At 40.1% G+C, this 21,090-nt stretch overlaps 1 protein-coding gene across 1 annotated transcript in view; it reads left to right on the top strand.

The window, feature by feature from the left end:
• Positions 1–21,090, top strand: part of LOC137393391 (pejvakin-like) — a 55,972-nt gene that overhangs the window by 32,127 nt on the left and 2,755 nt on the right. Inside the window, exons 2-6 of the mRNA XM_068079926.1 lie at positions 11,602–11,802; positions 12,555–12,757; positions 13,533–13,677; positions 18,184–18,310; positions 20,283–20,405. Of these exons, the coding sequence (XP_067936027.1) occupies positions 11,602–11,802; positions 12,555–12,757; positions 13,533–13,677; positions 18,184–18,310; positions 20,283–20,405 (799 nt within the window). The remainder of the gene's footprint in view (positions 1–11,601; positions 11,803–12,554; positions 12,758–13,532; positions 13,678–18,183; positions 18,311–20,282; positions 20,406–21,090) is intronic.

Here is a 21,090-nt window from a genome sequence, read left to right as displayed (position 1 = left end):
ATCTCTTTGTACCCCAGCATCTCTTTGTACCCTAGTATCTCTTTGTACCCTAGTATCTCTTTGTACCCTAGTATCTCTTTGTACCCCAGTATCTCTTTGTACCCCAGTATCTCTTTGTACCCTAGTATCTCTTTGTACCCCAGCATCTCTTTGTACCCCAGCATCTCTTTGTACCCCAGTATCTCTTTGTACCCTAGTATCTCTTTGTACCCTAGTATCTCTTTGTACCCCAGCATCTCTTTGTACCCCAGTATCTCTTTGTACCCTAGTATCTCTTTGTACCCTAGTATCTCTTTGTACCCTAGTATCTCTTTGTACCCCAGCATCTCTTTGTACCCCAGCATCTCTTTGTACCCCAGCATCTCTTTGTACCCTAGTATCTCTTTGTACCCTAGTATCTCTTTGTACCCTAGTATCTCTTTGTACCCCAGCATCTCTTTGTACCCTAGTATCTCTTTGTACCCTAGTATCTCTTTGTACCCTAGTATCTCTTTGTACCCTAGTATCTCTTTGTACCCCAGCATCTCTTTGTACCCTAGTATCTCTTTGTACCCTAGTATCTCTTTGTACCCTAGTATCTCTTTGTACCCCAGTATCTCTTTGTACCCCAGTATCTCTTTGTACCCTAGTATCTCTTTGTACCCCAGCATCTCTTTGTACCCCAGCATCTCTTTGTACCCCAGTATCTCTTTGTACCCTAGTATCTCTTTGTACCCTAGTATCTCTTTGTACCCCAGCATCTCTTTGTACCCTAGTATCTCTTTGTACCCCAGCATCTCTTTGTACCCCAGCATCTCTTTGTACCCCAGTATCTCTTTGTACCCTAGTATCTCTTTGTACCCTAGTATCTCTTTGTACCCTAGTATCTCTTTGTACCCCAGCATCTCTTTGTACCCCAGTATCTCTTTGTACCCTAGTATCTCTTTGTACCCTAGTATCTCTTTGTACCCCAGCATCTCTTTGTACCCCAGCATCTCTTTGTACCCTAGTATCTCTTTGTACCCTAGTATCTCTTTGTACCCTAGTATCTCTTTGTACCCTAGTATCTCTTTGTACCCCAGCATCTCTTTGTACCCTAGTATCTCTTTGTACCCCAGCATCTCTTTGTACCCCAGCATCTCTTTGTACCCCAGTATCTCTTTGTACCCCAGTATCTCTTTGTACCCTAGTATCTCTTTGTACCCCAGCATCTCTTTGTACCCCAGCATCTCTTTGTACCCCAGTATCTCTTTGTACCCTAGTATCTCTTTGTACCCTAGTATCTCTTTGTACCCTAGTATCTCTTTGTACCCCAGTATCTCTTTGTACCCCAGTATCTCTTTGTACCCTAGTATCTCTTTGTACCCCAGCATCTCTTTGTACCCCAGCATCTCTTTGTACCCCAGTATCTCTTTGTACCCTAGTATCTCTTTGTACCCCAGTATCTCTTTGTACCCCAGTATCTCTTTGTACCCCAGCATCTCTTTGTACCCTAGCATCTCTTTGTACCCCAGTATCTCTTTGTACCCTAGTATCTCTTTGTACCCTAGTATCTCTTTGTACCCCAGCATCTCTTTGTACCCTAGTATCTCTTTGTACCCCAGCATCTCTTTGTACCCCAGCATCTCTTTGTACCCCAGTATCTCTTTGTACCCTAGTATCTCTTTGTACCCTAGTATCTCTTTGTACCCTAGTATCTCTTTGTACCCTAGCATCTCTTTGTACCCCAGTATCTCTTTGTACCCTAGTATCTCTTTGTACCCCAGTATCTCTTTGTACCCCAGTATCTCTTTGTACCCTAGTATCTCTTTGTACCCCAGCATCTCTTTGTACCCTAGTATCTCTTTGTACCCCAGCATCTCTTTGTACCCCAGCATCTCTTTGTACCCCAGTATCTCTTTGTACCCTAGTATCTCTTTGTACCCTAGTATCTCTTTGTACCCTAGTATCTCTTTGTACCCTAGCATCTCTTTGTACCCCAGTATCTCTTTGTACCCTAGTATCTCTTTGTACCCCAGTATCTCTTTGTACCCCAGTATCTCTTTGTACCCCAGCATCTCTTTGTACCCCAGTATCTCTTTGTACCCTAGTATCTCTTTGTACCCTAGTATCTCTTTGTACCCTAGTATCTCTTTGTACCCTAGTATCTCTTTGTACCCCAGCATCTCTTTGTACCCCAGTATCTCTTTGTACCCTAGTATCTCTTTGTACCCTAGTATCTCTTTGTACCCCAGCATCTCTTTGTACCCCAGCATCTCTTTGTACCCTAGTATCTCTTTGTACCCTAGTATCTCTTTGTACCCTAGTATCTCTTTGTACCCTAGTATCTCTTTGTACCCCAGCATCTCTTTGTACCCTAGTATCTCTTTGTACCCTAGTATCTCTTTGTACCCTAGTATCTCTTTGTACCCTAGTATCTCTTTGTACCCCAGCATCTCTTTGTACCCTAGTATCTCTTTGTACCCTAGTATCTCTTTGTACCCTAGTATCTCTTTGTACCCTAGTATCTCTTTGTACCCTAGTATCTCTTTGTACCCCAGTATCTCTTTGTACCCTAGCATCTCTTTGTACCCTAGTATCACTTTGTACCCCAGTATCTCTTTGTACCCTAGTATCTCTTTGTACCCCAGCATCTCTTTGTACCCTAGTATCTCTTTGTACCCCAGCATCTCTTTGTACCCCAGCATCTCTTTGTACCCTAGTATCTCTTTGTACCCTAGTATCTCTTTGTACCCTAGTATCTCTTTGTACCCCAGTATCTCTTTGTACCCCAGTATCTCTTTGTACCCTAGCATCTCTTTGTACCCTAGTATCTCTTTGTACCCCAGTATCTCTTTGTACCCTAGCATCTCTTTGTACCCCAGCATCTCTTTGTACCCTAGTATCTCTTTGTACCCTAGTATCTCTTTGTACCCCAGTATCTCTTTGTACCCTAGTATCTCTTTGTACCCCAGTATCTCTTTGTACCCTAGTATCTCTTTGTACCCTAGTATCTCTTTGTACCCCAGCATCTCTTTGTACCCTAGTATCTCTTTGTACCCCAGTATCTCTTTGTACCCCAGCATCTCTTTGTACCCTAGTATCTCTTTGTACCCCAGCATCTCTTTGTACCCCAGCATCTCTTTGTACCCTAGTATCTCTTTGTACCCTAGTATCTCTTTGTACCCTAGTATCTCTTTGTACCCCAGTATCTCTTTGTACCCCAGTATCTCTTTGTACCCTAGCATCTCTTTGTACCCTAGTATCTCTTTGTACCCCAGCATCTCTTTGTACCCTAGTATCTCTTTGTACCCTAGTATCTCTTTGTACCCCAGTATCTCTTTGTACCCTAGTATCTCTTTGTACCCTAGTATCTCTTTGTACCCTAGTATCTCTTTGTACCCTAGTATCTCTTTGTACCCCAGCATCTCTTTGTACCCTAGTATCTCTTTGTACCCTAGTATCTCTTTGTACCCCAGTATCTCTTTGTACCCCAGTATCTCTTTGTACCCCAGCATCTCTTTGTACCCCAGTATCTCTTTGTACCCCAGTATCTCTTTGTACCCTAGTATCTCTTTGTACCCTAGTATCTCTTTGTACCCTAGTATCTCTTTGTACCCTAGTATCTCTTTGTACCCTAGTATCTCTTTGTACCCCAGCATCTCTTTGTACCCCAGCATCTCTTTGTACCCCAGTATCTCTTTGTACCCCAGCATCTCTTTGTACCCCAGCATCTCTTTGTACCCTAGTATCTCTTTGTACCCCAGCATCTCTTTGTACCCCAGCATCTCTTTGTACCCCAGCATCTCTTTGTACCCTAGTATCTCTTTGTACCCTAGTATCTCTTTGTACCCTAGTATCTCTTTGTACCCTAGTATCTCTTTGTACCCTAGTATCTCTTTGTACCCTAGTATCTCTTTGTACCCCAGTATCTCTTTGTACCCTAGTATCTCTTTGTACCCTAGTATCTCTTTGTACCCTAGTATCTCTTTGTACCCTAGTATCTCTTTGTACCCCAGCATCTCTTTGTACCCTAGTATCTCTTTGTACCCTAGTATCTCTTTGTACCCCAGTATCTCTTTGTACCCTAGTATCTCTTTGTACCCTAGTATCTCTTTGTACCCTAGTATCTCTTTGTACCCCAGCATCTCTTTGTACCCTAGTATCTCTTTGTACCCTAGTATCTCTTTGTACCCTAGTATCTCTTTGTACCCCAGTATCTCTTTGTACCCCAGTATCTCTTTGTACCCTAGTATCTCTTTGTACCCCAGCATCTCTTTGTACCCCAGCATCTCTTTGTACCCCAGTATCTCTTTGTACCCTAGTATCTCTTTGTACCCTAGTATCTCTTTGTACCCCAGCATCTCTTTGTACCCTAGTATCTCTTTGTACCCTAGTATCTCTTTGTACCCTAGTATCTCTTTGTACCCTAGTATCTCTTTGTACCCTAGTATCTCTTTGTACCCCAGCATCTCTTTGTACCCCAGTATCTCTTTGTACCCTAGTATCTCTTTGTACCCTAGTATCTCTTTGTACCCCAGCATCTCTTTGTACCCTAGTATCTCTTTGTACCCTAGTATCTCTTTGTACCCTAGTATCTCTTTGTACCCTAGTATCTCTTTGTACCCTAGTATCTCTTTGTACCCCAGCATCTCTTTGTACCCTAGTATCTCTTTGTACCCTAGTATCTCTTTGTACCCCAGCATCTCTTTGTACCCTAGTATCTCTTTGTACCCCAGCATCTCTTTGTACCCTAGTATCTCTTTGTACCCCAGCATCTCTTTGTACCCTAGTATCTCTTTGTACCCTAGTATCTCTTTGTACCCTAGTATCTCTTTGTACCCTAGTATCTCTTTGTACCCCAGTATCTCTTTGTACCCCAGCATCTCTTTGTACCCTAGTATCTCTTTGTACCCTAGTATCTCTTTGTACCCTAGTATCTCTTTGTACCCTAGTATCTCTTTGTACCCCAGTATCTCTTTGTACCCTAGTATCTCTTTGTACCCTAGTATCTCTTTGTACCCTAGTATCTCTTTGTACCCTAGTATCTCTTTGTACCCCAGCATCTCTTTGTACCCTAGTATCTCTTTGTACCCTAGTATCTCTTTGTACCCTAGTATCTCTTTGTACCCCAGTATCTCTTTGTACCCCAGCATCTCTTTGTACCCCAGTATCTCTTTGTACCCTAGTATCTCTTTGTACCCTAGTATCTCTTTGTACCCCAGCATCTCTTTGTACCCCAGCATCTCTTTGTACCCTAGTATCTCTTTGTACCCCAGTATCTCTTTGTACCCTAGTATCTCTTTGTACCCTAGTATCTCTTTGTACCCCAGCATCTCTTTGTACCCCAGCATCTCTTTGTACCCCAGTATCTCTTTGTACCCTAGTATCTCTTTGTACCCTAGTATCTCTTTGTACCCTAGTATCTCTTTGTACCCTAGTATCTCTTTGTACCCTAGTATCTCTTTGTACCCTAGTATCTCTTTGTACCCTAGTATCTCTTTGTACCCCAGCATCTCTTTGTACCCCAGCATCTCTTTGTACCCCAGCATCTCTTTGTACCCCAGCATCTCTTTGTACCCCAGTATCTCTTTGTACCCTAGTATCTCTTTGTACCCCAGTATCTCTTTGTACCCTAGTATCTCTTTGTACCCTAGTATCTCTTTGTACCCCAGCATCTCTTTGTACCCTAGTATCTCTTTGTACCCCAGCATCTCTTTGTACCCCAGTATCTCTTTGTACCCTAGTATCTCTTTGTACCCTAGTATCTCTTTGTACCCTAGTATCTCTTTGTACCCCAGTATCTCTTTGTACCCTAGTATCTCTTTGTACCCCAGCATCTCTTTGTACCCCAGTATCTCTTTGTACCCTAGTATCTCTTTGTACCCTAGTATCTCTTTGTACCCTAGTATCTCTTTGTACCCCAGCATCTCTTTGTACCCTAGTATCTCTTTGTACCCTAGTATCTCTTTGTACCCTAGTATCTCTTTGTACCCTAGTATCTCTTTGTACCCTAGTATCTCTTTGTACCCCAGCATCTCTTTGTACCCCAGCATCTCTTTGTACCCCAGTATCTCTTTGTACCCTAGTATCTCTTTTTACCCTAGTATCTCTTTGTACCCTAGTATCTCTTTGTACCCCAGCATCTCTTTGTACCCCAGTATCTCTTTGTACCCTAGTATCTCTTTGTACCCTAGTATCTCTTTGTACCCTAGTATCTCTTTGTACCCCAGCATCTCTTTGTACCCTAGTATCTCTTTGTACCCTAGTATCTCTTTGTACCCTAGTATCTCTTTGTACCCTAGTATCTCTTTGTACCCTAGTATCTCTTTGTACCCTAGTATCTCTTTGTACCCCAGCATCTCTTTGTACCCCAGCATCTCTTTGTACCCCAGTATCTCTTTGTACCCTAGTATCTCTTTTTACCCTAGTATCTCTTTGTACCCTAGTATCTCTTTGTACCCTAGTATCTCTTTCTACCCTAGTATCTCTTTGTACCCTAGTATCTCTTTGTACCCCAGCATCTCTTTGTACCCCAGCATCTCTTTGTACCCCAGCATCTCTTTGTACCCCAGCATCTCTTTGTACCCCAGTATCTCTTTGTACCCCAGCATCTCTTTGTACCCCAGTATCTCTTTGTACCCTAGTATCTCTTTGTACCCTAGTATCTCTTTGTACCCTAGTATCTCTTTGTACCCCAGTATCTCTTTGTACCCTAGTATCTCTTTGTACCCCAGCATCTCTTTGTACCCCAGTATCTCTTTGTACCCTAGTATCTCTTTGTACCCTAGTATCTCTTTGTACCCTAGTATCTCTTTGTACCCCAGCATCTCTTTGTACCCTAGTATCTCTTTGTACCCTAGTATCTCTTTGTACCCTAGCATCTCTTTGTACCCTAGTATCTCTTTGTACCCCAGTATCTCTTTGTACCCTAGTATCTCTTTGTACCCTAGTATCTCTTTGTACCCTAGTATCTCTTTGTACCCCAGCATCTCTTTGTACCCTAGTATCTCTTTGTACCCTAGTATCTCTTTGTACCCTAGCATCTCTTTGTACCCTAGTATCTCTTTGTACCCCAGTATCTCTTTGTACCCTAGTATCTCTTTGTACCCTAGTATCTCTTTGTACCCTAGTATCTCTTTGTACCCCAGCATCTCTTTGTACCCCAGCATCTCTTTGTACCCCAGTATCTCTTTGTACCCTAGTATCTCTTTTTACCCTAGTATCTCTTTGTACCCTAGTATCTCTTTGTACCCCAGCATCTCTTTGTACCCCAGTATCTCTTTGTACCCTAGTATCTCTTTGTACCCTAGTATCTCTTTGTACCCTAGTATCTCTTTGTACCCCAGCATCTCTTTGTACCCTAGTATCTCTTTGTACCCTAGTATCTCTTTGTACCCTAGTATCTCTTTGTACCCTAGTATCTCTTTGTACCCTAGTATCTCTTTGTACCCTAGTATCTCTTTGTACCCCAGCATCTCTTTGTACCCCAGCATCTCTTTGTACCCCAGTATCTCTTTGTACCCTAGTATCTCTTTTTACCCTAGTATCTCTTTGTACCCTAGTATCTCTTTGTACCCTAGTATCTCTTTGTACCCTAGTATCTCTTTGTACCCTAGTATCTCTTTGTACCCCAGCATCTCTTTGTACCCCAGCATCTCTTTGTACCCCAGCATCTCTTTGTACCCCAGCATCTCTTTGTACCCCAGTATCTCTTTGTACCCCAGCATCTCTTTGTACCCCAGTATCTCTTTGTACCCTAGTATCTCTTTGTACCCTAGTATCTCTTTGTACCCTAGTATCTCTTTGTACCCCAGTATCTCTTTGTACCCTAGTATCTCTTTGTACCCCAGCATCTCTTTGTACCCCAGTATATCTTTGTACCCTAGTATCTCTTTGTACCCTAGTATCTCTTTGTACCCTAGTATCTCTTTGTACCCCAGCATCTCTTTGTACCCTAGTATCTCTTTGTACCCTAGTATCTCTTTGTACCCTAGTATCTCTTTGTACCCTAGTATCTCTTTGTACCCTAGTATCTCTTTGTACCCTAGTATCTCTTTGTACCCTAGTATCTCTTTGTACCCTAGTATCTCTTTGTACCCTAGTATCTCTTTGTACCCTAGTATCTCTTTGTACCCTAGTATCTCTTTGTACCCTAGTATCTCTTTGTACCCCAGTATCTCTTTGTACCCCAGTATCTCTTTGTACCCCAGCATCTCTTTGTACCCCAGTATCTCTTTGTACCCCAGTATCTCTTTGTACCCTAGTATCTCTTTGTACCCTAGTATCTCTTTGTACCCTAGTATCTCATTTTACCCTAGTATCTCTTTGTACCCTAGTATCTCTTTGTACCCCAGTATCTCTTTGTACCCCAGCATCTCTTTGTACCCTAGTATCTCTTTGTACCCCAGCATCTCTTTGTACCCTAGTATCTCTTTGTACCCTAGTATCTCTTTGTACCCTAGTATCTCTTTGTACCCTAGTATCTCTTTGTACCCTAGTATCTCTTTGTACCCCAGTATCTCTTTGTACCCCAGTATCTCTTTGTACCCTAGCATCTTTTTGTACCCCAGCATCTCTTTGTACCCCAGCATCTCTTTGTACCCTAGTATCTCTTTGTACCCCAGCATCTCTTTGTACCCTAGTATCTCTTTGTACCCTAGTATCTCTTTGTACCCTAGTATCTCTTTGTACCCTAGTATCTCTTTGTACCCTAGCATCTCTTTGTACCCTAGTATCTCTTTGTACCCTAGTATCTCTTTGTACCCCAGCATCTCTTTGTACCCCAGCATCTCTTTGTACCCTAGTATCTCTTTGTACCCTAGTATCTCTTTGTACCCTAGTATCTCTTTGTACCCCAGCATCTCTTTGTACCCTAGTATCTCTTTGTACCCTAGTATCTCTTTGTACCCTAGTATCTCTTTGTACCCTAGTATCTCTTTGTACCCTAGTATCTCTTTGTACCCCAGTATCTCTTTGTACCCCAGCATCTCTTTGTACCCTAGTATCTCTTTGTACCCCAGCATCTCTTTGTACCCTAGTATCTCTTTGTACCCCAGCATCTCTTTGTACCCTAGTATCTCTTTGTACCCTAGTATCTCTTTGTACCCCAGCATCTCTTTGTACCCTAGTATCTCTTTGTACCCTAGTATCTCTTTGTACCCCAGCATCTCTTTGTACCCCAGTATCTCTTTGTACCCTAGTATCTCTTTGTACCCTAGTATCTCTTTGTACCCTAGTATCTCTTTGTACCCTAGCATCTCTTTGTACCCTAGTATCTCTTTGTACCCTAGTATCTCTTTGTACCCTAGTATCTCTTTGTACCCTAGTATCTCTTTGTACCCTAGTATCTCTTTGTACCCTAGTATCTCTTTGTACCCCAGCATCTCTTTGTACCCTAGTATCTCTTTGTACCCTAGTATCTCTTTGTACCCTAGTATCTCTTTGTACCCTAGTATCTCTTTGTACCCTAGTATCTCTTTGTACCCTAGTATCTCTTTGTACCCCAGTATCTCTTTGTACCCTAGTATCTCTTTGTACCCTAGTATCTCTTTGTACCCCAGCATCTCTTTGTACCCTAGTATCTCTTTGTACCCTAGTATCTCTTTGTACCCTAGTATCTCTTTGTACCCTAGTATCTCTTTGTACCCTAGTATCTCTTTGTACCCTAGTATCTCTTTGTACCCCAGTATCTCTTTGTACCCTAGTATCTCTTTGTACCCTAGTATCTCTTTGTACCCTAGTATCTCTTTGTACCCCAGCATCTCTTTGTACCCTAGTATCTCTTTGTACCCTAGTATCTCTTTGTACCCTAGTATCTCTTTGTACCCTAGTATCTCTTTGTACCCTAGTATCTCTTTGTACCCCAGCATCTCTTTGTACCCTAGTATCTCTTTGTACCCTAGTATCTCTTTGTACCCTAGTATCTCTTTGTACCCTAGTATCTCTTTGTACCCTAGTATCTCTTTGTACCCTAGTATCTCTTTGTACCCCAGCATCTCTTTGTACCCCAGTATCTCTTTGTACCCTAGTATCTCTTTGTACCCTAGTATCTCTTTGTACCCTAGTATCTCTTTGTACCCTAGTATCTCTTTGTACCCTAGTATCTCTTTGTACCCTAGCATCTCTTTGTACCCTAGTATCTCTTTGTACCCTAGTATCTCTTTGTACCCCAGCATCTCTTTGTACCCCAGTATCTCTTTGTACCCCAGCATCTCTTTGTACCCTAGTATCTCTTTGTACCCTAGTATCTCTTTGTACCCTAGTATCTCTTTGTACCCCAGTATCTCTTTGTACCCTAGTATCTCTTTGTACCCTAGTATCTCTTTGTACCCCAGCATCTCTTTGTACCCTAGTATCTCTTTGTACCCTAGTATCTCTTTGTACCCCAGTATCTCTTTGTACCCCAGTATCTCTTTGTACCCTAGTATCTCTTTGTACCCTAGTATCTCTTTGTACCCTAGTATCTCTTTGTACCCTAGTATCTCTTTGTACCCTAGTATCTCTTTGTACCCTAGTATCTCTTTGTACCCTAGCATCTCTTTGTACCCTAGTATCTCTTTGTACCCTAGTATCTCTTTGTACCCCAGCATCTCTTTGTACCCCAGTATCTCTTTGTACCCCAGCATCTCTTTGTACCCTAGTATCTCTTTGTACCCTAGTATCTCTTTGTACCCCAGTATCTCTTTGTACCCCAGCATCTCTTTGTACCCTAGTATCTCTTTGTACCCTAGTATCTCTTTGTACCCCAGCATCTCTTTGTACCCTAGTATCTCTTTGTACCCTAGTATCTCTTTGTACCCCAGTATCTCTTTGTACCCTAGTATCTCTTTGTACCCTAGTATCTCTTTGTACCCTAGTATCTCTTTGTACCCTAGTATCTCTTTGTACCCCAGTATCTCTTTGTACCCTAGTATCTCTTTGTACCCCAGTATCTCTTTGTACCCCAGCATCTCTTTGTACCCCAGTATCTCTTTGTACCCCAGCATCTCTTTGTACCCCAGCATCTCTTTGTACCCCAGCATCTTTTTCTCAGAATTTTGTGTAAAGTAAATGTGTAGTAATTTTAGGTCTTATTTTATCCTAGAATAAAAATAAAATATTACACTGATACACTACGCAAAACACAAGATATAGTCAATATGTCGTAAACTAAAGCAAACTCTTCTGGCTATAATGGTTAAATACCAAAGGAGAGAGAATGTGAGTAGGCAACTGAGCGTCATCTGGGTTTCTCAGCTTATCTCCGGAGTTGGGCGTAGTGTGTTTGAGGCCCGAGTTTTTTTGCATGTGAAGCATCTATTCTAACTTCTGCTTCAATTTGTTTGAGATCTGAGATATTCAGAAACTGGGGTTGATCCAAACTTATTGCTTCAAGCTGCATACAGTTATAATAAATAAAAATTAAAAATTAAGGTTTTTACAAAATTTGTTCCATTTTGCATAGACATTTAATTTATCATCTACGGATTTTGCATAGACATTTAATTTATCATCTACGGATTTTGCATAGACATTTAATTTATCATCTACGGATTTCATGTCCGTAACCACTCTATTGCCTTCATTTTGTTACCCATTTTCAGGTCTTTGATTCACACATCTCTACTCGTTGTTGTACCGCTACTATTTATCTTGTTGTAGATGTTTGCTAGAGTTGCTCACCAGCTGGTAAAATCCATTGGACCAGACATCTACTTCCCCAGTCCAAGCATCGGGTCTGCTACTAACATTGCTCCTCTTTCTTTGGTCGTGAGGAAGTCTAGCAAATGGTGGCTGGTTGAGGATAGTCATTACCCAACCAATTTTTCTCTGCAGGATGTTCTTGAGGGTAGCCCCCTTTCCGTAAGTTTTGTTAGCTTGTCATTCCTCGAGCCTGAGGCTAACCAATCAGATGATTATTTCATAGTGCAGCACAATGTTCTAGAGACCGACATATTTTAGAGTAACTAATTCCCTGCCTCGCTTTCCAGAAGTTTATATAGTAACTTTATGTACCACAGGCTTTGCCTCTCCGAGGCTCTTCATCTGATGCTTTGAGGAGTATTCAACTAGGAAGTAGTTGTTGAGACATGCATTGATAGTTTGGTATATTTGACTACTGCAAATAAAACTATAAAATTGGTAAAATAATTGAGTAAATATTGTGATTAGTTTGTTATTTGATTATGTTGACTTCTCGTTATTTGTATTGCAGAGACAACTCCCGAATCATTAAGCTTACTTGCCGGTGATCTAATTTCATTTAGCTTTTACCTTCACTTTATAAGTTTCTCTTGTGAGACATCTTCTCACTCCTTATTGTTTCAGACTTACCTTCTGTTTGGCTTTTTTTATTACTTTTTTATTCTTCATCTCCATTCATTTAGAAATATTTCATTTAGAAATATAAAATTTCTTTAATTTGATAGAAATATTTTCTAGGTACATGTCAATAATTCAAGAGAAAGGCTGTGCCCTTCTCAGCTATGCAAGCGTTCTAAGTGCATATCCCATGTAGCTTTTGTGCTTGTTATCATATTTGAAGAGTCCATTCACTCTGATCTTACACGCTGTTAAAGTTCATTTATCACTTGCCCTGTTCAACCTTACCGCAGGTTGATATGGAGGAGGAGAAAGACTTGGTTTCATTTAACGCGTCATCTACAATAAAAATCACGGCCTCTTTGTCAGCTCAGCTCAAGTCCTTTTTTGAATCAGAGCTTAAAGATGTGGATAACATCGGACTGGAAGCTAAGCTCGGAGACCTACACATTTCCCAGGTCAATGAGCAGTCTCTCATTGACCAGCTGCGTACTAGGTAACTCTATGTATGATGAAGATGTGACTCCCTCTATTGTTTTGTCGTTAGCCTCTTTACTATTCTCGCAATAGTTATGCAAATATTTCAATTAGTCTAGAAGTGTCTTTGTCACACTGCAAAATTATCATGTGAACGCCGTTGACACACATAAAACTCCGTGTAGTTGCATTCTAATGACGCTGGTTTACTGCATCTTTAGTTATGAGATTGATTTATGGTAACATTCTTCGATGCATAAAAATCCAGAGATCTATGACTATATGACCCTTTGAAGCCCAAAAAATTGTTTCACTACTGAAAAATGTAATCATCAAAGATTTTAACTGTTGCTCGCAATATCCTGTTTGTCTTCAACATCATGCATTGTAATTTCTACAGTGGACGTTCAGCTCAGTTCACTATTAAAATGAATTATTTTAGTTTTAAATTAAGATCAGTTTGTGAAGACCTGATGACTACTAAACTTTTAAATGTAAATAAGCTAATATAAAGAGCTCACCCACTTTTATATTGATAAACAATCAAAATAGGTTGTTGGCCGTTGTTAGTTTGCCTACCAAGTTTGGTTTCAGAGCAAAAATCCTCGGAAAGCTAGGAAATTTAGTTACACATGATATTTTTGACCGTATGGCCCACCTGCAGGTATTTCTTCAAAGGAATAATGACTCATGATGGATATCTCTGTAGTGCGGAGGTTTAGTGATTGTGGTGTTGTCTTTGCTATATTCTCTTATTCTAGCATATCTCTAGCCTGTTGTGTTGGGTATTGTAGAAAATTGAACATGAATCATGAGTTGGTGAAGGAGCTGGCTGGAAAGGATAGAAGGGCTCTTTGCATAGTGACTGCTGTCGTTAAGACTGCAGCTCCTGCTTCCATCAATAGCACGTTGAACATTGACGTGAGCGGAGATGAGGATGTATGTATATAGTGTTAGAGACATACTCTCTCTTTGTGTATGTAAGAGGCCAGTTTTCTATTAAGCAAAATTAGGTCAACCTTAAAGATTTAATCCTGCTGAAGCTGATAATCAAGCACATTGTTAAAACTGTATCAGCCGATCTGCCAAATCAATTTTGGATTATTGGCCAATTACAAGCTGGCCAAATTACCATTCTTAATTCAGATTTTTTATGGTTCATTTTCATATAATCATTTGTAAATCTGGTTTCATTCAATCGCATACAGACAGCTTCACTTTAAAATACTTTCAGTTGTATTTTTGAAATTTATGTAGAAAGTACCACAAAGTACTTGAGATCTTTATGATTACGAACAACTATTGCAATTACCAAATTATAACATTTGTCTTTTAAACATCATCTGGACTAAAAATACTTTATGCAACTCAGAGCTCTGTCATATGCTACAAGATTTGATCTGACATTACATTTAATTGTTACCTTCTAGGTAAAGGTAAATGTTCCAGTAAAAGTAATCACCGTAGTTGGCATTTTCAAGTAAACATTGGATGAGTACATAACACAAAGCTTGCAAAAATTACAGTTTTATTCTAATGTATCTTAATACTACTGAATGCCCGGTGGCGCAATAAAAAAGTTATTGCATAAAATTTTTTATGTTTAATCAAAATATACAGCAACATTTACCATCCCAACTTTTAAATGAAGGTATTTGTTTATTTCTTTGTGTCTCTGGCCAATGTAACATTTGTCATACTCGAGGCATAGCTAAAACAGATCGTTACAAAACATTTCTTACTTTGTTATGCTACACTTTTGCTCAAGATTTAAAACAGATGGCGGGTAATTTAGTTGCCATTGGCTAAGTTCTCTTACCCAATGAATTGGAGTAACTTAAGCTAGTAACTCAAGCTAGTCTAAATCTTTACTATAATAAGAGCTGTGACTGTCCAAGCCAGCTACAAGCATTAGAAAAAATATTGCATCTGAACCCGTACAGTTGGATGTAAAGCCAAGCGCACTACCAATAAACTATGCAGCCACCTTGCCGCATTGCGGAATAATTATGAATGGAATCATTATACATGATCTCTCACCGTGCACGGCACTGCAAGCGTGCAAGGGTGTGTATTTTAACCAATTGCGACTAACTGAATATGTGAATGACAACAGGCTGACAAATACTTGATTTTATAAATATTTAGATGGCCGTAGCTTTGCTAATGGAAAATGGCTGCCAGCATAATTGGCTGTTTTCGCATGTCTTTGATGTGGACCAGTTCAAAAATCCCTGACTCATATAAGACTGGTTATTCGTAAATTTTTAAGTAAATATTTGCTAAAAGGTTAAAAGCTATAAATTCAGAGTGACAGTTTTCATTGTAAGAGAAGCTGATTATTCTATCGATTATTCTCTTGCAGCAATAATCTAAAGATATTTAGTAGGTTCCAGGCATTGAAAACAATTTCAAAGGTATTTTCACTCATTTTTACACTGTATGCTGAGAAGAGGTAATATAAAATATAAAAAATACCTTCTCATGCATACTCTATTAATCAAGTAGTCTAGGGCGGCTAGTGTTGTATCTGTAGTAGTCTATGGCAGTTAGTGTTGTATACGTAGTAGGCTATGGCAGTTAGTGTTGTATATGTAGTAGGCTATGGCAGTTAGTGTTGTATCTGTAGTAGGCTAGGGCGGCTAGTGTTGTATCTGTAGTAGGCTATGGCAGTTAGTGTTGTATCTGTAGTAGGCTATGGCAGTTAGTGTTGTATCTGTAGTAGTCTATGGCAGTTAGTGTTGTATATGTAGTAGGCTAGGGCAGTTAGTGTTGTATCTGTAGTAGTCTATGGCAGTTAGTGTTGTATATGTAGTAGGCTAGGGCAGTTAGTGTTGTATCTGTAGTAGGCTATGGCAGTTAGTGTTGTATCTGTAGTAGTCTATGGCAGTTAGTGTTGTATATGTAGTAGGCTATGGCAGTTAGTGTTGTATCTGTAGTAGGCTATGGCAGTTAGTGTTGTATCTGTAGTAGGCTATGGCAGTTAGTGTTGTATCTGTAGTAGTCTAGAGCGGTTAGTGTTGTATCTGTAGTAGGCCATGGCAGTTAGTGTTGTATCTGTAGTAGGCCATGGCAGTTAGTGTTGTATCTGTAGTAGGCCATGGCAGTTAGTGTTGTATACGTAGTAGGCTATGGCAGTTAGTGTTGTATCTGTAGTAGTCTAGAGCGGTTAGTGTTGTATCTGTAGTAGGCCATGGCAGTTAGTGTTGTATCTGTAGTAGGCCATGGCAGTTAGTGTTGTATCTGTAGTAGGCCATGGCAGTTAGTGTTGTATCTGTAGTAGGCTATGGCAGTTAGTGTTGTATCTGTAGTAGGCTATGGCAGTTAGTGTTGTATCTGTAGTAGTCTAGGGCAGTTAGTGTTGTATCTGTAGTAGGCTAGGGCGGCTAGTGTTGTATCTGTAGTAGGCCATGGCAGTTAGTGTTGTATCTGTAGTAGGCCATGGCAGTTAGTGTTGTATCTGTAGTCGGCCATGGCAGTTAGTGTTGTATCTGTAGTAGTCTAGGGCGGTTAGTGTTGTATCTGTAGTAGGCCATGGCAGTTAGTGTTGTATCTGTAGTAGGCCATGGCAGTTAGTGTTGTATCTGTAGTAGGCTATGGCAGTTAGTGTTGTATCTGTAGTAGGCTATGGCAGTTAGGGTTGTATCTGTAGTAGTCTAGGGCAGTTAGTGTTGTATCTGTAGTAGGCTATGGCAGTTAGTGTTGTATCTGTAGTAGGCCATGGCAGTTAGTGTTGTATCTGTAGTAGGCCATGGCAGTTAGTGTTGTATCTGTAGTAGGCTATGGCAGTTAGTGTTGTATCTGTAGTAGGCCATGGCAGTTAGTGTTGTATCTGTAGTAGTCTAGTGCGGTTAGTGTTGTATCTGTAGTAGGCCATGGCAGTTAGTGTTGTATCTGTAGTAGTCTATGGCAGTTAGTGTTGTATCTGTAGTAAGCTATGGCAGTTAGTGTTGTATACGTAGTAGGCTATGGCAGTTAGTGTTGTATCTGTAGTAGGCCATGGCAGTTAGTGTTGTATCTGTAGTAGTCTATGGCAGTTAGTGTTGTATCTGTAGTAGGCTATGGCAGTTAGTGTTGTATGTGTAGTAGGCTATGGCAGTTAGTGTTGTATCTGTAGTAGGCCATGGCAGTTAGTGTTGTATCTGTAGTAGTCTAGTGCGGTTAGTGTTGTATCTGTAGTAGGCCATGGCAGTTAGTGTTGTATCTGTAGTAGTCTATGGCAGTTAGTGTTGTATCTGTAGTAGGCTATGGCAGTTAGTGTTGTATCTGTAGTAGGCCATGGCAGTTAGTGTTGTATCTGTAGTAGTCTATGGCAGTTAGTGTTGTATCTGTAGTAGGCTATGGCAGTTAGTGTTGTATCTGTAGTAGTCTATGGCAGTTAGTGTTGTATATGTAGTAGGCTAGGGCAGTTAGTGTTGTATCTGTAGTAGTCTATGGCAGTTAGTGTTGTATATGTAGTAGGCTAGGGCAGTTAGTGTTATATCTGTAGTAGGCTATGGCAGTTAGTGTTGTATCTGTAGTAGTCTATGGCAGTTAGTGTTGTATCTGTAGTAGGCTATGGCAGTTAGTGTTGTATCTGTAGTAGGCTATGGCAGTTAGTGTTGTATCTGTAGTAGGCTAGGGCCACTAGTGTTATATCTGTAGCATCTCATACCCCAACTTTGTTTTCTTAGATTTTCTTGTAAAGAAAGTGTGGAAATGGCTTGTGTAATTTTCAAGATATCCTATCAAAAATTGTGTAATATACTATTTTTTTATTTGTAACATCAAAATCATTAACACGCTACAGATTGTTTATCTTAAAGGAGTGCTTGCTGTTAGTTGAACAGCTGATTTGAGTAGAGGGATCCGGGTGTCAGCCTTAGCCCAATATATTTGATCTCCTCAAGTCATTCATAGCCTGTTAGAACTAGTATTTAGTTTACAGTGGGAAACAAAAGAAAAGAACACTTGATGTTTTTAAAATGCTAACAAATACATTGAAAACCTTAAAATAGTTTGAATCTTAGACAAATAGCCCAGATTTCTTTTGCTAAAACTTCTCGTTTAGTGAATTCCAAGTTTTCATATTGTAAGGAGATAATATTATATATGTACCATTGTCCTTTTATTCTAGTACTAGAAACATTAAATTCATTTCCTGTTGTTGAAAATGGAGGTACCGCTATGAACATTTTATTTTTAAACATAACTCATATGGTAAATGTTCATGTAGACAATACACATTTATTGGTCAGTTATACCCAATGAGCTTTTATGCTTAAAACATAAAATGGTTAAATTATGTAATCTTTAAACAATACCCTAGTCCAACAGATGGAAGCGTGTAAGTATGTTTTTAGAAAACGTTTTCTCAACAACTGCTTTGACAATATCTTAATTCTATTGTCAATACGGACATTAAATGAGATGGCAAAGTGTAGCCTATACTGATGTCTCATGCAGGTGAAACTGCCTGCAGTTGGTGAGGAGGGAAAAGGAGAGGTAACTAAAGGTCGTACTAGGGCTCTCATTCTACCTGTAGGCACAGTTCTGGCCTATGAAATCGTTGAGCTAGCTGTCAGCTCGCAAGGTACATACCTCACAGGTCTTTGTAGCCACCTAGACATTGTTTTCATCTCCCGGATGTGTCATCAAGAAGATTTTCGTGTAGCTGAATGGCTAACTTAGCCTGTGAGCATAACTAACATAGCCTGTGAGCATGACTAATATAGCCTGTGAGCATGGCTAACATAGCCCGTGAGCATGGTTAACATAGCCTGTGAACGTGGCTAACTTAGCCTGTGAGCATGGCTAACATAGTCTGTGAGCTTTGCTAACATAGCCTGAGAGCATGACTAACATAGCCTGTGAGCATGCTAACATAGCCTGTGGGCATGGCTAACATAGCCTGTGAGCATGACTAACTAGCCTGTGAGCATGACTAACATAGCCTGTGAGCATAGCTAACATAGCCTGTGAGCATGGCTAACTTGGCCTGTGAGCGTGGCTAACATAGCTTGTGAGCATGGCTAACATAGCCTGTGGGCATGGCTAACATAGCCTGTGAGCATGGCTAACATAGCCTGTCAGCATGACTAACACTGCCTGTCAGCATGGCTAACATAGACTGTGAGCATGGCTAACATAGACTGTGAGCATGGCTAACATAGCCTGTGAACATGGCTAACATAGCCTGTGAGCATGACTAACATAGCCTATGAACATGGCTAACATAGCCTATGAGTATACTCAGACAACTTCAATCATTATTGTTGTCTTTCATTACTCATCGGGATATCTAAGTGTAATGGTAGTTGTCTGTCTACTGTAGTTTTCGGTTAGTTGTTAAACGTGTAGTCAGTCACAAGTTTCAAGCTAGTAATGTGAGGCAGGGATTAAAGAACTGGTCACACACTCATAAAAACTAGCAAGAAACGCAAAGAAGCTGTCAGATGAAGAGGTGCAAGGTGTAAATAACTCCTACGTCATTTGTCCCTCGCTCATCTTGTCGGGTTGGCAGCTCACTAATTGGTTGACTAGTCCATTTGCTGTTATCAGTGATAGTACACTGTGCTAATAAATTAATTTTAAATAAATAAGTTGAACCAAATTCAATTAAATTATGTTATAAAATGGTATGTGATATGATTTATTAAACTATTCAAGTGACTAGATATGGATTGACAATCATTGTTAGAACAACGCAATAAGCTGTGAGAGCAAAGACTACCTCATTTGGCTGACATCTGAGGTTCTCATTTCTTCATGGTTCTCTTATTGCTTAGTACATCAGTAAACATTGAGGTAATCTCCGAGCTAGTTTTTGCTTGACCAATTGAATTTCTAGCGCCTAAAGAAACAATTTCATGACTTCCTGGATTTACATCATTGTGTTTTATGTCTATAAAGGTCAGAGATATGTAATTGGTGACAAGACAAGGTAAGCTTACAGGACAAGTGACTTAACAGGGCACTCATCAATCACAAGCAGTACACAAAGTCATTGAAATATGCAACATAACATAATGTATATCTTAGATTCGTTGGTGTAATACAGCTTGTCTAACTCAGCTATTTTTTTAGACTATTTTCCTGACCTATTTTAAACTTTCTTCCTATTGTACCTTCAGCTATATTTATCATCAAGCGTTAATTTACTATGTTGTATAGGCGCTTCTCGATTGAAAGGGCCTTTCTTGCTGCAAAACTAGACATCAGCTCAATACTTTAAATTGAGAGTTGTCTTACTACTAAAATTATCTAAGTTTTTTCACTACATAGTTTATTTATGTTCATAATCTAATTTTACCTTTTCCATAAATAGACTCGCCTGACATCTTGACGGATATCTGCAAATGAGTCTGTGCAGTTACCATTTGCAGATTCCTAGGGTTTTTCAAATGTAAAACAAACAGCTATCCATAAGACTGAACATGTGACATCACAGTCATGTGACTTCATGCAGTCCTGTAGAAACAATTGCTGTTCGACTTTTTTGTTTCATCATCTCACATTAACATCAAACAAATCTGTGATTACTGCGAAGCTCCATTGAACTGCAGGTGCCATGAGAGTTATGGTTGCGCGAAGTGGGAAAGGAGGTTTCAATTCTGAACTGCTAGATGAGAGTGACAGCGTTGCGAGTACATCGGTCAGCACCGAGTCTCTGGCGAATAAGCTTGAAGGTGAGTCTGTGCATGAGATGCCAGCAGTTATGCGAGTGTTTGAGAAAATCAAACAAGCGTACAGATAGAAAGAACAAAAGTGTGTTGAGATCTGAGTTGAAATGTAGCGCACTTCGTGCTTATCGCTTGGCTTGTCAACTAGCTAGGCAGTGCTGTATTTACTGTATCAGACACTGCCTTTCTACCAGCATTCAATTTTCAGAAAAAACCCAAGCAGTCACTATTCCCAGGCTGCTAGCTCTGAGGAAATTAAGCATCAACCACAATTGGTCAATGCGCAGCTGCGAGTCTCTATTCAGTGTGGTAATTTATTCAGCCTTAAGCTGTGCTTATTTCAGGTAATTTATAATACTACACACCTTACTTTCTTGAAAGCTTCGCATCACTATTGTTATCTATAAATTGTGAGATAACTTACCAGACACTGTATTATCTAATAATTGATCCTTACTTTGGTTCTCAAAATACTGAAGTTTCCAAAACCTCTCACATAACCTTTACTCTCAAACTGCAAAAAATACTGTTGAATTCGGTGAAACATTTCTGGCAGTGGACAAGAGGTGAAAAATATATAACGAGACAGGAAGGCTGTATATTTTGTTCTTTAAATGTGATACATTTGAAAGAAAATACATTTAGCAATTTGATAAAGATATTTTTTATCGGCTTTCAGAGATAAATACTT

Source organism: Watersipora subatra, chromosome 4 (genome assembly GCF_963576615.1).
Source record: "Watersipora subatra chromosome 4, tzWatSuba1.1, whole genome shotgun sequence".
In the NCBI taxonomy this organism is placed as follows: domain Eukaryota; kingdom Metazoa; phylum Bryozoa; class Gymnolaemata; order Cheilostomatida; family Watersiporidae; genus Watersipora; species Watersipora subatra.
This window is presented reverse-complemented; position numbering and strand designations above follow the sequence as displayed.